Genomic DNA, 18,097 nt, shown 5'->3' on the forward strand with positions numbered 1-18,097 from the left:
AGCAGAAAATCTTATTGTTGTGGTGGGAAAAAACTTTAATATTTTTTTTTTTTTACAATCAAGTCAGGGTACCTGCAATTAATTCTATGAGAAGAATTCAACATGTAAAATGTCATAAGAATTTTAAATTTTCAACTACATTTTTCTTTGATATGAATTTGATGAGATGATTTCATAAGAGAGAGGGGGAGGTAGAGAGAGAAACACAGAGAGAAATAGAGGGAGAGAGAGAAACAGAGAGACAGACAGACAGACAGACAGACAGACAGAGAAAATGGACAGATGATAAAAAGATGATATATGATAGGAGAGAGAAAGAGACAGAGAAAATGAACAGATGATAAAAAAGATGATAGGAGAGAGAGAGAAAGAGAGAGAGAGAGAGAGGGAGAGAGAGAGAGAGAGAGAGAGAGAGAGAGAGAGAGAGAGAGAGAGAGAGAGAGAGAGAGAGAGAGGAAAGATTGATAGGATGTATTAAAATACGTTTAGTTGCTTATAACCTAAAAAACAGAAAAAGCAAGCAAACAAAAAACCCTACAAATTCAAGAATCAGTGGTTTGATAGGATTAAAAATGTGCACTGGAAGAACTATTGCTATGTCATTTAGTTCATTTGTTCATCACAACTTCAACGAAGTTCAAGGAACTTCTTTGAAGTTCTTCACTTTTTCTTTTTGTTATATCAGTTTCAGCATCAGGTTTCTTTCTTTTTGCACAAAATTTCAGCAGCTCTAGATATCTTATTCTCTCAGACTATTCCAGAAACAGAATATAGAATTAGAAATCCATTTAGATATACAACCTTACCCACATTTTGTTATTTATGAATGGAAAAAAGATATTGTAATCTTTAACCAGCTAATTTTTGTCTCATGCCCAGAAATTAACTAAGTTTTAGCAACAAAAGTCATTCTGCATCTTACTTAGGTAAGAAGCTAACAGTATATGGGCTACAAGTTGACTTACTAAGAGTTTTCTGTATTCTGTGTAAGCTAGAAATAGTTTTCCATATGTTTGGCCTGAAGAAAGGGGGTAATATCTTGAAAGATGAGACAATTACACTAAAATCAAGTTTCTGTGTCCATAAATAATCTTTAAAAGAAAATGACTTATAATCCATTAAAAGTACCAGAGTGTCTAGTAGTTGCATTGTACAACTATTTAATAGCAAGTATATTTAATTTATCCTTAAATGTGGTTGTAGATATCATATGAATCCTCTACGGAAGTTTTCCATGAGTTTTTCAGGAGGTAATAGTGCAAGTTACCCATTACCAAGCTTAACTCTGCCCTCCCATTCCCACCTTAATTTATCACTCTTATTCTATTTTTCCTCTTTCTCTAATATATTCTTCTATTCTTTATATTCCCTTGCAAAGTTAGCATGAAAGAGACATGCAGTATTTTTCTTTATGGGTCAGGATATCTCACATAAGATAACTGTTTCCAGATCCATCTATTTACAATGAATTTCAAAATTTTACTTGTTTCATTCATGTTCATTGCATGAATAAACATGTAGCTCTGTAAGAATATATAGATGGTTTTGGGTATTTGGGCAAGTGTGGTTTAATTATTTCATGTGGAAGATCTATTTCTATTTTGTGATCCTCCCCACTAATTTCCATATTGGTTTTACAAATTTGAATTTCCATAAGCAATGAATGAGCATTTCTTTTCCCCTATAGCCATGTTAATATCTACTCACATTTAAAATTTCTGTTTTACCCTTTCCAGATGTATAAGATGAAGTCTCAAAAAGCTCAAACTAGTTTTGATTTGTATTTTCTTGATGGTAAGGATATTGAACATGAAAACAGAATATATATCTCTCTCATTTACATTTCATTTCTAACAACTCTCCTTTAAGTTTTTGTACCAATTTTGGTTTTTTTATTTTATTCATTTTTATATTAATTTTATTTATTTTACATGTGGATCACAGTTTCTCCTCAATCCTCTCTTGTCAGTACCTCGAAGCCCCCTCTCCCACATTCACCTCCGCTCTCCTCCTCTGTAGAAAAGGACTGTGGTGTCGATGAACATCAACCAGCTACAGCATAGAAAGTTGCAATAAGACTAGACAAGTCTGCTTCTACTAAACCTACACAAGACACCACAATAAGGAAAAGGCTTCCAAAGGTAGGCAACAAATTCAGAGACACCTTCTGCTCCCACTGGTAGGATTCAGTGTGGGTTTTAGAAATTGAACCTGGGACCTTTGGAAGAGCAGCGAGTCCTCTTAAAGGCTAAGCCATCTCTCTAGCCCCATCTTGTGTATTCTTGACACAAATATTATTTTATATGTATAAGTCGTAAATAATTTTCCCATGAGGTAGGCTGTCTCTTCATTCACTCAAATGATAGCTTTGCTGTAAAGAAATATTTTCATTTCTTATAGTACTATACACTATTCAGAGAATCCAGTAGAACAGAATTTAAAGAATGCATATATATATATATATATATATATATATATATATATATATATATATATATATATATGGGTTTATTAGACTGACATTCAGGCCAAGGTCCATCTAGTGCAGCAATGACTCTCTACCAATACAAAGTATAAGAATCCAACCATTATTCATTCTATGAGGCTGGATGCCTAAGCTTGTTTTTAGTATGTTCTAGAATAGTGAAGAAGTTGGTTTTAATGCCAATGAAGAAATAGACTTACCAGTAAGAAGAAAGACCAGTAGGAAAAGCTCAAATACTTCTTTGTTCAATTTCTTTTATTAGGCTGTCAGTAGAATGTGTGGCCTAGACTAAAGATGAATTTTCCCATCTCAAAAGACATAGATTAATGATGGATCTTCCTTTTTCAAATAATTTCATCAAGAAAAATCCCTCATAGTTGCATCCTACCATTTGGCTTGGGTATTAGATAATTCCAGATGTCATATTGACAAGGAAGTATAGTCATATGATCTGGCAATTACTGGTCTTAATTACTGAACTATCAAGTTTCCATTCAGAAAATTCTTCCACATGGTATACATTCAATCATAATCTCCAATTTTCTCTATTAGTCTCAAGGCATAAGACTTATATTGGAGTCCTTGATACATCTGGGGTTCAGTTTTATGCAGGGTGACATAAACTTATTAGACAACAATTAGCCACCTACCACCTTTGAATGTTCATAGAATAAGACACTATGAAATGTTTAGCCCTAAACAAGGTATCTACATCTAATCCACCTTTCCCCAATGTTCAGAGATCATCATGAAAGAGGACCAGAAAGGTAATAAGCGTAAGAATTGTTGAAAAACATATTTTACCTTGCTTATTACATGTTTACCATGAAACAGTGTTTCTCTGATATGATAGAGCAATTACAATGATTAACTCACAGTGGTTGTAACAACATGTACAAGGCCTGTATAAGCTCATTTCAGACAAAATTTCAGCATGGATGGCAAGTTTCACTCCTAGATGAGGAGTTATGAGCAGTCGATAACTGCTGTGAAAAAGAATGTCAGTTTTCTTTAAAGGTGTGACTCCTGTTTGACTGACTGTGTTTTATGGAGTTGCCATAAGACAGCATATTTGGGAAGCAGAATTTGGACAAGATGAATTAAAAAAAAATAAAACCACAAATTTAGGTGGTATATAGTCAGGGTTTCTAGAAGCATATCTTGTGTGTGTGTGTGTGTGTGTGTGTGTGTGTGTGTGTGTGTGTGTGTGTGATGAGAGAGAGAGAGAGAGAGAGAGAGAGAATAAGTTTTGTTGAATTATCTTGCACAGTGTTGTCCAGCTCGCCTAAGAATGGCTGTAGTCAATGAAAGGTCTAAGCGTTCAGTAACTGTTCAGTTTTTGAGGCTGGATGTCTCCATTGTTCTTCAGTATAGGTCGTAGTACAAAACATTTAGGCTCAAATGTTAGTGAAGGAATGAACTTGGTAGGTAGAGCAAGATCTAGCATGTGAAGAAAGGGAGCTTCCTTCTTCATATCTATTATATAAGTTGCCAGTAGAAGATGTGACTAAATTAAAGGTGGATCTTCTCATCTCATAAATGTGTATTTGAAGTGTGTCTGTCTTCCCAATTCAAATGTTTAATTAATGGAAAAAGTTCTTAACCAGTGTGCACAGCCATTTAGGTTTAAGTAAATAGCAGACATTGTTAAATTAGCAATAAACACAGGCAGGGATGAAATTTAGTAGCGAAAAGGAGGTAATATGATAAAAATACATGTATGAAATTCTTAAGCAATAAAAATATGATTTAAATCACACAAAGAAAGTAAAATGGAGATTTCTTATTGATATAAAGTATCTTTCTTTTTATTTCCTGTGTGTATGTGTTTTGTGTGTGTGTGTGTGTGTGTGTGAGAGAGAGAGAGAGACAGAGACAGAGAGACAGAGAGACAGAGAGACAGAGAGAGGCAGAGATAAAGTGGATATACTTGAGATTCTCATTATCAAGATTCAGATTGGACAAGGAAGAATTCTGGTGCTTAATGATTATTGAGCATCCTTAAGGATATATGTGCTTAGTGGGGTATTTTTAATTAACTAAATTCATCTATCTATGTCCTGTTTTCTAAATTCATTCTAATATTCTAATATGTTCAACCACTTTCAATACTGCAAGACTGAGTTTCAAAGTATTTCCCTCTTAGCATACACTAATTTATTAATGCATGGGATGCATAAGGATAGAAGAAAGACCTATTGACAAAATCAAGATATCCTTCAGGACATTTCTAAAAGTATCATAGTTTCATTCAAAACCCCACACAAATCCATTTGTAACTAAATGCTGTGAAATGGCATAGTTTTAAATTTATTTCCTTTGATTTGATAAAATCATCTTATAAAAGAGATGTTGAATCTGGGCTTTTGATGTAAAGTAACATAATTTAGATTTTAAAGTAGAAAATGCTTTATTGATAGTAATTTATTTACTTCAATACAGGGCACCAAATATTATTTGCTATAGGTTATAAATTAGCTTTGAACCAAGAATAACTCATGAATCATTTTTTCTGACTGAGTCATCAGAAGCCTCATTAATTACAATAATACAATGACCTTGAAGGAAGCCAGAAGTAGAAACTACAACTTAGCCATGGTAAAGAGGAACAAGAGAATTATATAACCTACAGGTAACATCAGTATTAACAGGCCCATGTTTTCATCTATATTCCTGATCATGTCAGCTAATTCTTATGGTAACACTGAGCAGGATTTATTTAAACATCCATTAAACTATAACAAAATTATGTTGTTTTTATGAAAATAAATGGATCTGGTGATCATTTCATTAGGCAAAAAAATCTAGATAATTATCACATGATTTCTTTTATATTTTCAATCTAAATTTGGAAAAAAGAACATGAAAATAAGAATGATGTATTAATTACACTTAATTTTAAGGTGTGTTACAGACATGCTCTATATTCTTTACCATAAGCCCTAACTTGTAGCATCTGGCAGTCTTAGGACTTTGGAGTGAATAGCAGTGTTACCTTTCACAGAAGGTGCAAATGAAAAGGTAAAATAAGGTTCCCTGATTTAATGGCACTGAGATTCACAAATGGCTATGAATACATTCAATATTAAGAATTCTCTATTAAGAGATCTACTGTAGAGGAAATATGGCATTATCCAAGCAGTAGTGTCACATACTTTTTTTAAATATTTTTATTTTCTATATTCTTTGTTTACATTCCAAATGATTTCCCCTTTCCCGGATCCCCCCTCCCCATATATCCCATAAACCTTATTCTCTCCATCCCTTCTCCAATCACCTCTCTCCTTTTTCTCTGTCTTTATATTCCCTTCCAATGCTAGATCAATCCTTTCCAGGATCAGGACCCTCTCCATACTTCTTCATGGGAGTCATTTGTTATGCAATTTGTGCCTTGGGTATTCAGGGCTTCTGGGCTAATTAATATCACTTATCAGAGATTGCATTCCATGTGTATTCTTTTGTGATTGGGTTACCTCACTTAGGATGATATTTTCCAGATCAAAGCATTTGCCTAAAAATTTTGTGAATTCATTGTTTCTAATTGCTGAGTAGTATTCCATTGTGTAAATATACCACATTTTCTGTATCCATTCCTTCTTTGAGGGGTATCTGGGTTCTTTCCAGCTTCTGGCTATTATAAATAAGGCTGCTATGAACATAATGGAGCATGTGTCCTTACTGCATGCCGGGGAATCCTTTGGGTATATTCCCAGGAGAGGTATAGCAGGGTCCTCTGGAAGTCTCATGTCCAGTTTTCTGAGTGTCACACACTTTTAATCCCAGCACTCTAGAGACAAAAGTAAGCAGATATTTGTGCTTACTGCGAAGGGAATTACCAGACAACCAGAACTATATAGAAGACCTTTCTTAACAACCAAAACATAAGAAAGTTATGTCAAAAACAGAATAAGGACTTACTCTGTTATTTGTTACCAAACTCTATTGCTAGGTTCTCTTGTATTATAGGACGATCATGGTGTGAGGACTGGAAAACATGGAAGAGGAAAGTGCTCTGAGATGCCAACCTTATAAAAAGCATGAGCTTGTTTATGAATGACTTTACATTAAAGGTTTTGTGCTCAACAACCTTTTTTTTTCTGGTGTTTTGAGACAGGGTTCTCTGTGTAGTCCTGACTACCCTGAAACTCACTCTATAGACCAGGCTGGCCTCAAACTCAGAAATCTACCTGCCTTTGCCTCCCAAGTGCTGGGATTAAAGGCGTGCGCCACCACTGCTCAGCTATGCTCAACAACCTTAAAGAAGTGTATATTGTCATAAAGGAAGTCATACATAAAAACTGTTCTAAACCACACATATTAGAAGTTTACAGTAGTCAACATCATTGAAAGTTACAATATTGAAAACATAAATTAACAGAATTTAAAATATGCATGTTTAACTGTTGTTTGAGGATTTCGTGTATCTTCTTTTCATCATATTAGCTATCTTTTTAAAAAAAATTTCCCAGATCTACATCTTCCTTCCATTCTCAACCAATTTGTGACCTCTCCATCAAGGCCAATTGTGTTACCAAATATTCTAGGATGCATGACCTTCCATTGGACTGTGGTATAATTGCCTGGAGCTATACTTGTAGAGAAAACTCACCCTTCCTTTACAGAAACTAACAATTTTAAATAGCTCCTGAGATAGTAGGGAAGTTTTATGCTCAACTCCTCTCTCCATGATGGGGTTTGGTCTGGTTTTAGACTTGCACAGGTCCTGTGCATTGTGTCACAGTCAATTTCTATTCATATATGTTTTCCATATATATATGGATATGGAGAGAGAGGAAGAGAGAGAGAGAGAGAGAGAGAGAGAGAGAGAGAGAGAGAGAGAGAGTGTATGTGTGTGTTTCCTGTACTCATACACTATCCCTGGCTCTTACAGTTTTACTTCCTACCTTCTGCAATAATCCTGGATCCCTTGGAAGTGGGGTGCACTGTATATGTTCCATTTGTAATGAAAATTCTAGAGTCTTTTACTCTTTACACCTTGTCTAACTGTGGATCTCTGTAATGGTCATCTACTGTAAACATAGCATCTCTGATGAGGATTGAGAGATGCCTTAATCTATAGGTACAGTGATAGGTCTTTCATAGTTGGTTTAATATATTGGCTGATGCATGGTCCATTTACTATAGCAGTCCTCTACCTCCCAAGGTCCCAAACCTCGTCAAACAATGAAAACAGCTAGCATGTAACACTCACAAGCAAAGTCTTCTCTTCATAGAGCTGGGGCAATGAGACCTACCCAATCTACCCACAGCTTCACTAGAGAGTTGGGGAAGGTAGTTCTGAGGATGTTCTCAGATGCGGAAGATAACTGGTCAAGAGAGGTCTGCAAATAAAATGAGATTTTTAGTCATGGTTTCTAAAGGAGGAGGCAGAATCATTCTCAGAATAACTAGAGTATGTCAGGCCATACATATGGTGAGACAAAAATGCATGTGTAGTTCAGAAGTAGATTATTTTAGTCCTTTGTGCAGACTACAGTCAAGGACTTCCCAATGCTTTTTGTTACTAGGCCTTGAGGTGAGTAGGGCAAAAGCGTGGTGGTCATAAGGGTCCCATCTTAGTCCAGAAATTTCAAGACCTTAGAAGTAATAGTCTCTCTAGGATGAGCAGAAATCCTGAATACCAAACTATCAAGACAGGTACAATAATTATAGTAGAATTTAGCCCTGGATATATGAAAAAAATCACTAGTTAGATATGACATATTCTCAGTACTTGTAACAGCATTGTGTTTTCTGCCCAACTCTTTCAGTTGTGTTTGCAATAGGCACATGGGGCTGTCTCTTCTCTGAGGGAACATATATACACATACTCTGTCTCTTTCTTTCAACAGGGGAAAGATGCTGTGACCTGGATATACTGCCTTTTTCCATGCACCTCTTGCTCATGATGAACCCTTTTCCAAATAACCCTCTTTCTTTTATCCATCCACTACTACAAAACCTGAGATATATGAACTTCTTTAAATGCCCTGCTCACCCATCAATTTTTCAGCAATGTGCTACTCTGTCATTAGGACCTGGTGCCAATATCATCTCTTAGTAATAAACATGGGCTATTTTACACATCTATTCCCCTGATGGCTCACCATTTGAATTCATATTTTCTCAAAGATGTGGGCTTCATTCTTTATCTTTGTAGTTTGAGTACAAATTAGGTTGTCTGGCTAAGGCATAACAGAAGTAGAAACAATGATAATAATAACAGTGTCTAATGTTTACTCAGTTTTCACAGCGTGAAAGGTAATACTTTCATTTCTTCATCTGGATTAACTAGATTGCCTAAAAACTCCTTAAGAAATGCTACCATTTCCTTTTTACCTATGAGGAAAGGACAATGAACTGTAAGAAACATAAATAACTTGTCCAGTGTTGTACCCAAGTTTGTCTCTGTTTAATTGGAATGCAGTGAAGTTCTTCTCCCCTCCCTTCTTTCTTTCTAATAGGTTAATATAAACAACAGGTTAAGAAGAGAGTTTGGGATGTATTACAGACATTATTTATGATCAACCAGTTCAGTTGATAAAAGATTCTTAGAAGTTGCTGTTTGGAAATAATGCAGGAAATAAATTATTTTACTTCTCCAAATGTATAACAACCCATAATAATAAGGACACAAGCTAACAATGTGGTTAAATGTTTTCTTTTTCCTGTAATCAAATTTTACATTTATCAAAGGAACTTAACAGTTAACCCCTCCACCAGCAGGCATTAAGCAGCAGGCTACATTATAATGGCTTACACATGTCTATGTAGTTTCTATGAAAGCTCTTTCTCTTACAGACACCCCCAGTTAGCCCACTCTCACAGAAAGCATGAGTCGAGTTGCTTTTCACTCTCATCGCAGGCTACTCTCAGGAGAAGATGTCTTAAATACATTATCTGTGAAACATTATTTTCTGATCTTTTTTGGATATTTTCTCTATTTACATTTCAAATGTAGTCCCCTTTCCTGGTTAACCGGCCCCATGGAAACCCCCTATCTCCTCTCCCCTCCCCCTGCTTCTCTGAGAGGGTTTCCTCCCCCCCCTCCCACACACACGCACACACATTCCTGCCTCCCCACTCTTGAATTTCCCTACACTATGTTTTTGAGCTTTCACAAGGTCAAGGACCTCTCCTCCCATTGATGCTGACAAGGCCATCCTCTGCTACCTATGTGGCTGGAGCCCTGGCTCTGAGTCCTAGCTGCACACTTTAACCATGTGATTTCTTACATGTTTTCTTTTTTTCTTCTATGACTCCTATTCTTCAAAGGGGAGAGAATAGTTCCCTTATCACAGGAGAATTTCAAATATTAGAAATGTTACTTGGCAGTGGCATTGGAATACACCATGTGCAGTTGTATACCTGATAACAAATTTTCCCGTCTATCATACACACCTTGGTACATGCAAATGATGAATAACGTCTTCTTTGTACTACTGAAATCTTTCTCCCTAAATATTGGCAATGTATTGGCAACCCACAGAGAGGAATTGAATTTGTTTACCATGAAGGCTACTCCATGTATTGCCTATTTATTTTACCAACAATGGCCTTAGCTCATACATAGGTAACCAACAGTACTCTAGGAAGACATTTAAAGATGGAATAACTATTTTTTGTTTCTATTGTTTTTCAGACTGTTTGAACTCCAGAAGGACCAACACCAGATAAATTATGAATGTTGAACAAGATGACCTTACATCCACAGCAGATAATGATAGGTCCTAGGTTTAACAGGGCCCTATTTGACCCCCTGCTTGTGGTGCTGTTGGCTCTTCAACTTCTTGTGGTGGCTGGTCTGGTTCGGGCTCAAACCTGCCCTTCAGTGTGCTCTTGTAGCAACCAGTTCAGCAAGGTGATTTGTGTTCGGAAAAACCTTCGTGAGGTTCCTGATGGCATCTCCACCAACACAAGGCTGTTGAACCTCCATGAGAACCAAATCCAGATCATTAAAGTGAACAGCTTCAAGCATTTGAGGCACTTGGAAATTCTCCAGTTGAGCAGGAACCATATTCGAACCATTGAAATCGGGGCCTTCAATGGTCTGGCAAACCTCAACACCCTGGAACTCTTTGACAATCGTCTTACTACCATCCCAAATGGAGCTTTTGTATATTTGTCTAAACTGAAGGAGCTCTGGTTGCGGAACAACCCTATTGAAAGCATCCCTTCCTATGCTTTTAACAGAATCCCTTCTTTGCGCCGCCTAGACTTAGGGGAATTGAAAAGGCTTTCATACATCTCAGAAGGTGCCTTTGAAGGTCTATCCAACTTGAGGTATTTGAATCTTGCCATGTGCAACCTTCGGGAAATCCCTAACCTCACTCCGCTGATCAAACTAGACGAGCTAGATCTTTCTGGGAACCATTTGTCTGCAATCCGGCCTGGCTCTTTTCAGGGGTTGTTGCACCTTCAAAAACTGTGGATGATACAGTCTCAGATTCAAGTGATTGAACGGAATGCCTTTGATAACCTTCAGTCACTCGTGGAGATAAACTTGGCACACAACAATCTAACATTATTGCCTCATGACCTCTTCACACCCCTACATCATCTAGAGAGGATACACCTTCATCACAACCCATGGAACTGTAACTGTGACATCCTGTGGCTTAGCTGGTGGATAAGAGACATGGCCCCCTCCAACACAGCGTGTTGTGCCAGGTGTAACACTCCTCCCAACCTGAAAGGGAGGTACATTGGCGAGCTGGACCAGAATTACTTTACATGCTATGCTCCGGTAATTGTGGAGCCCCCTGCAGACCTCAATGTCACTGAAGGCATGGCAGCTGAGCTGAAATGTCGGGCATCCACGTCCCTGACTTCTGTATCTTGGATTACTCCAAATGGAACAGTCATGACCCACGGGGCATACAAAGTGCGGATAGCTGTGCTCAGCGACGGTACTTTAAATTTCACAAATGTAACTGTGCAAGACACAGGCATGTACACATGTATGGTGAGTAATTCTGTTGGCAACACCACTGCTTCTGCCACCTTGAATGTTACTGCGGCAACCACTACTCCGTTCTCATACTTTTCAACGGTAACAGTAGAGACTATGGAACCTTCTCAGGATGAGGCAAGGACCACAGATAACAATGTGGGTCCCACTCCAGTGATCGATTGGGAAACCACCAATGTAACCACATCTCTTACGCCACAGAGCACAAGGTCGACAGAAAAAACATTCACCATTCCAGTAACTGACATCAACAGTGGAATCCCAGGAATTGATGAGGTCATGAAAACAACCAAAATCATTATTGGGTGTTTTGTGGCCATCACACTCATGGCTGCGGTGATGCTGGTCATTTTCTACAAGATGAGGAAACAGCACCATCGGCAAAACCACCATGCTCCAACAAGGACTGTTGAAATCATTAATGTGGATGATGAGATCACTGGGGACACGCCCATGGAAAGCCACCTGCCCATGCCTGCGATTGAGCATGAGCACCTAAACCACTATAACTCTTACAAATCTCCCTTCAACCACACAACAACAGTAAACACAATAAATTCAATACACAGTTCAGTGCATGAACCGTTATTGATCCGAATGAACTCTAAAGACAATGTACAAGAGACTCAGATATAAAACATTTACAGTTACAGAAAACAAACAATCAAAAAAGGACAGTTTATTAAAAAATGACACAAATGACTGGGCTAAATCTACTGTTTCAAAAAAGTGTCTTTACAAAAAAAAACAAAAAGAAAAGAAATTTATTTATTAAAAATTCTATTGTGATCTAAAGCAGACAAAATTATGTGTATTCCTCAGAACCTGGTTTTGCTGCACTTACTATTTTCCCACACCTCCTCCCTCCCCTCCCCGATTGCCATATTTTTCATAGATCTCAACTCCCCAAAGAACTGGTCTAGGAAATTTTGTAAGAATTCTGTTACACTTTGAGATTTTTATGGTGAATTCTAGTGGTGAGATCCAGTCTATTTTGTCTCTTTCTCTCTCTATTTTTTTTCATTTTTTCTTTTTCCTTCATGCCCTTATGAAATAGTCCAATGGGGAATGCAATATTAGAAATAGATTTTTAAGAAAGAATAAGGAAAAATGCAAGATCTTCTATTTTTCATGTAATGACCTGTTCTGTATTTATGAGGAGGACATTCTGTGGAGAAAGAAAAAATAAGTAAGCAAGCAACAGATTAATTTACATATGAGCATCTATAAAACCCATGACTTTTAAAAAAACAAAAACAAAAAACCTCTAGAACCAGAATTTGTAGTTCAAAAGCTTAAAATAAGATTATAAATAAAATATTGTTGGTTTTTCTGTACCTGGACATAGCTCATTTGTAATATGGCTCAAATGTGAGAAACCTGAAGGTAATCAGATTCCTTATTTTCCAAGAAAGTTAGCACTACAGTACTCTTTTAATCACAACATCAATTTCTACACATCTCTGCTGTTTTATTCGACTTATGTTACACATCAGCATTCAAAGATGCTAAGATAATCTTGCCTTCACAATAGGACTACCTGTTGTGAAGCTCCCAGATGAAAAGTTAACAATTTACAAATTAAATGTAATTCAAGAAGAGAGAAAATACCAGTGTAATATATTTGCTTCCTTCAAAGAAAACTCCACAGACCTGATGAAATAGTACCACAAAAGAGGAGTCATTCTTAATCGCTCAAAGTTGAAAAGAGAATTTTGAGTTCTGAGTGTTAGCAAATTTAGTTCAATTCATTGAAAATTATCACAGAGCTAAAATGAGCTAAATGGTCACTTGGGTGCTGTGGGTCCACAAATAGCAAGAACTGGTTCCTGCCCTTGCATCGTTTCTGAAGATTAGAAGATTAGTCTCACTGTGTTACTAAGCACTAGCACTAATTTTTGGCTTTTGGATAAATGGTAGTGTCCTAAGAGCTCTAAATTGCAAAATATTAAATTATTATAGAAGTTTCCTGAACTCATGGTTTCTCACATACCTGTGTAGACACTCTTTACCTTTACAATACCGACTCTCACTTAAGGTGGAAACACCTTTCTCCTTCAGAATACAGACTCCCAGGAGTTTAAGAAGACATTCCAATGGAGTATCGTGGAATCATGGGCAGATATGAACAGGAAACAAGGCTGATGGAATCAATGATAGTTTGCCAAGGCTTTCTTTAAAGGAGCTGTGGAAATGTTAGCTAAGTGGACAGAAAATAGCATCCAAAAAGAAAGAGAAAATACTGGTTGTGAATGTTTGCATTCTCTCAATATTTTAATATTCTTTGAGTATGAACTTTATCTTTATGTCTGTGGAATAATATATAGACAGACAGACAGACAGACAGATACACACACACACACACACACACACACACACACACACACACAGACGTTTTCTTACAGGCCTTGTAGTTTGTCTTCTCCATCAAACCAAGGAGGCAATCAATGAATGACTGAACTGAGGAAAACACACCACCTGGTTGATAGGCAGCATGAACACTCACACTTACTTCTGCAGTCTAGACCGCAGGCCAGGTTTTGTGGTCTCCAGGTGTGAAAAACCAATCACTTCTCGCAGTGTAGGTTAGAAAAATGTGAGGAAGAGTAACAAATGGATGCAAGGACACAAAGTCCCTCGCTTTCACATCCTTCAGCTTTTTCTCTTTTGTATCCCCTTTTCTCTTTCTCGAAAACCTAGTTTATGTTCACTGTTACTGTGCAGTAGACACAGGCAAAGGGAAAGCATACATTGACTGTCATTTGTTGTGTATCGAGTACATTTAATGCCTTACATACATGGCACGGCATGGAGGAACATATACATCAAAGCAGACATATACCTTTATACACTTAAGTATACATTTTGAATATAAAACTAGATTTAGTACAAGGAGGGGATACTACTGAGTGACAAAGAAGTGGGTATGGCCTTCCTTACTTAATTCTATTCCTGGTTTATGTTTACAAACTTCTGCCTCTTGATTCTTTCATACTAAGCTTATGATTATTATAAGGTCAGACACAAAATGTCCTAACCATTGAACATTTGGCATGGATAAACAGATTGACAAGTTGTATTAAATTCAACAAAACATAAAAGAACAAAATAAAACAAACAACAATAAGACAACCTGAAATCAGTGAGGAGAAAATACAAACTATGAGGTACATGCAACCAGAATATTATAGTAGCTCAAAATAACATATTTAGAAATAAAATAAATGGATAGAAGTTTAAATTAATCAAACTGAGTTATATATTAAATTCAAATGGTGCACAATCAGTTTTTATTGCAGTTATAAGGATTAAGAGTAGAGTGTTATAAAGTATATATATATATATATATATATATATATATATATATATATATATATATATTAAAAGGAAGCTGAAGTTATCTTCTGGGTAATTTTATGTGCATTTTTCTCAATGGTTTACTAATGATTTGGTGTGCTAGAGAAATATACTGATTTCCTTGAGGAGACAAATCCTATATAATCACTTACATATCCTTGCATCCAAACCAGTTTGTCATATAACTATCTTTCCATCCTACATAAAGGCAACTAAATAAATGGGTGATTCTGAAAAGAAAAATCAAAAACAAACAAAAACCCCCAAAATATGAACAACACACCAAAAGTATGATAGCATGTAAGTGTATGTGTGTGTGGGGTGTGTGTGTGTGTGTATGTGTGTGTGTGTGTTTGGGGTCATATTTTCACTGGAATTTCTGAAAAAAAAACATTAAGGGACTCAGATCTTTATTCTTGCCTATGACAGTATCTCAAATTATTCTTGTAGGTAATGTATGTAGATGCACCTACCTTGGTAAATCGTTGAAAAAATTTGGGTATCTCAGACACATAGACCCTAGTTTAATAACTTTCTCTCATGTTTCAAACATTCTGGAATCAACTATCTTTAGGTATAGTGCTTGATATAGGTCACTGGAACCAGAAGCAGAGATGAGTAAGGAAGAAAATCATTACTACTACATGATATTTTCATCCTTATAGTCAGAAAATCAAAAACCTGGGTTGTTTTTTAAGATACTTAGGCTATGATATTATGAAGAAAGTCACACTGGGAAAGGACAAAAGAAGTGTTAGTACTATGCTTGTGCTATGAAAAGTAATCAATCATTTTAATAGAAGAACTTAGAGACATGTTAGATAGTGACTTTAGAATATACAACCTTTCCAAGGTACACATTAACCAAAGTAGGAAAAAACAAACAAACAACAACAACAAAACCAACTCCCCAGTCTGTTTTCTTTCAGAATAACCTTGATGGTATTTAATGAATGGAAACCTTAGATAAATGTCTGCAAATATGCACTCTAAAGCAATGCAGTTTTTAAATATTGCATTTAGTTACTACTTGCTTTATCCTTCCTGTTTCAACAAGAACTCGAAGTTAATTCTCTAATTCAATATCACTGATAAAACATAGGAATGCCTAGGATATGAGAAACCAATTGTTTCTCTTAAAATACAGTGCCAGAATGTCCAGTCTCTGAAAAATAATTGACCTGCTTCTCATAGCATATACATCTCATTATTTGATTAGAATGTGATTTCTGCACAGCAGATACTCTTGCAGAAAAAAAAAATTAAAAGTCTAAAAGGTTTCCTTCCAAAAAATTGAGATACCTTCTATTTCTCTTACTTTAGTAAGATAAAATCAGAATTGCTTTTTCCTCTCTGTTGGGGCTTGAAGCAGCTGTAACACTATTGTTTTTCTATAATCTACCAAGATAAAGAATGAGATACATCTGGCAGTGGGAGAGACAAAAGACATTTTCTAAAATTAATATAGCATACTGTCAATTAGGACCTAAATATAGATAATGAATGAAGCATTCTCACAACGTATGCCAGATCATACCATATTATTTCCTAGGAAAAGCTGCCAAAACTTCTGAGACGTCAACTTTTCTTAACATTGAGAAATACATACAAACTATATTTAAAATTGTATAGTTGAATTTTACAATTGTTCAGCAGTAGTAACACAACTGTTCACTCTTCTTTTGCTCAGAATAAATTGAAACGAGGAAATAGATATCTTCCTGACAAAGAGAAAATGAGTGAAGCTATTTTGACAAAAGTTTTTAGTATCAAAAAACTATTTGGCAAAATTTATTGTATGTGCTAAATAATCTGTGTGTTCACCACATAAAATACATAAGGCAAAATTCATGGAAAGTCAAATGTTAAAAAAATTATAATTCCTCCAATAATTTATTTTTCTTGGTCATTAATAGTTTGTTTATAATATCTGATAGGGAATTCAGCAGTTTACCCTTGCAAGCACCACCATTTCTGGCTTTATTTAATTGCCATAAGTAATATGTATATTTTATTTGTATTTGGTAGACTAATTTCCAGTTCTTTTTAAGAGTCTAGTCTCAGTGGAGATGTTGAAATACATTCTGATTTGTGACTTCTGACATGTACCACTTTCTAGCACATTCTCTTACTTCAACCATGGTTTTGTTATCATAATGGAAATCTAACTGACCATTACTTCCTTACCTATGGATAAAGCAAGACAAGAAAAAATAAAACAAAACAAGACAATAAAAAACAGACAAACAAACAAAAGATTATTGCTACAATTAGTTAATCTCCTTATTTATCAAGATCTTGGTAACCTATTAAAAAACAGTAAAAACATCATGAAATCTAGTAACAGATTTGCAAGTACATCTGCTAGCTTTATAACTTGTATAATTCTCTATAGGAAATATTGATGAAGATAAAAAGGAAAAAGGTACAGAAATATAGATGAATTAATAGTATAAATGGTACGAAGATCCCACTCACTGTATTAAAGTATAAACAACGCATTATTATATACTTTGTGAAATACACTTGTTGGCCTTAGCTCTATAAAAGTTTTAAAAATATTTTTTAAATACTGGGGATGTGTGAGGGTTTTTATTTGGTAATGCAATAATTATAAAAATTGTATCTTAATGAAATTTGTACAATTCCTTCAAGGCAATATTGTTATTTCCAGTTTTAAATTTTGAGTGTCAGAAAAGGAGAGAGGGCAAATACAAGTTGGCTATCATAAGCCCCTAAGCAGCTAACTCAAGTTTAAAAGGCTTCTCTGTGTGAGTGGACTTTTGCAAAATGAATTTCATTTAATTTGAATCTAAACACATCAAGTTTCTCTGCACATGTATCTGAAACACTCACTGGTCTTGCAAACAAAGCACTCTAAGCACATTAATGGCAACCACTATATATCCAATAGTATTTTGGTTTTTAGTTCATAATCTTACCAATGGGGAAGTACATTTTATCCACAGTGTTGATTTCTCAGCAATGTTTCTTACTTTGAAAGAAGAGTATCAAATCAGAAACTTTCACTATTGCTCAACATTTAATAATGTAGTCTGTAGTTGAATGTTAAAGAACTCATATACATGACTCAGTTATTTGGAGGTGGTGATCTGTTTGGTTCAGAGAATAGCTGTGCTTTTGGTTTCAGTGGAATGAATTTATTAAGTACATAATAAGTAAAAAGAAGAAATAAGTAGCTAGTAACTGGTAAACAAATCAGCAGATAGGTGGCAACACTACATTAAAGTAGACACTCAAAATGTCTAGAGAGTTCCAATCTA

At 35.7% G+C, this 18,097-nt stretch overlaps 1 protein-coding gene across 1 annotated transcript in view; it reads left to right on the forward strand.

Moving 5' to 3' along the window:
• Nucleotides 1-12,462, forward strand: part of Lrrc4c (leucine rich repeat containing 4C) — a 159,910-nt gene extending 147,448 nt beyond the window's left edge. Inside the window, exon 3 of the mRNA XM_052183070.1 lies at nt 10,128-12,462. Within this exon, the coding sequence (XP_052039030.1) occupies nt 10,170-12,092 (1,923 nt within the window). The 5' untranslated portion in view covers nt 10,128-10,169 and the 3' untranslated portion in view covers nt 12,093-12,462. The remainder of the gene's footprint in view (nt 1-10,127) is intronic.
• Nucleotides 12,463-18,097: the final 5,635 nt, after the last annotated feature.

Source organism: Apodemus sylvaticus, chromosome 5, assembly GCF_947179515.1.
Source record: "Apodemus sylvaticus chromosome 5, mApoSyl1.1, whole genome shotgun sequence".
Classification (NCBI taxonomy): Eukaryota; Metazoa; Chordata; class Mammalia; order Rodentia; family Muridae; genus Apodemus; species Apodemus sylvaticus.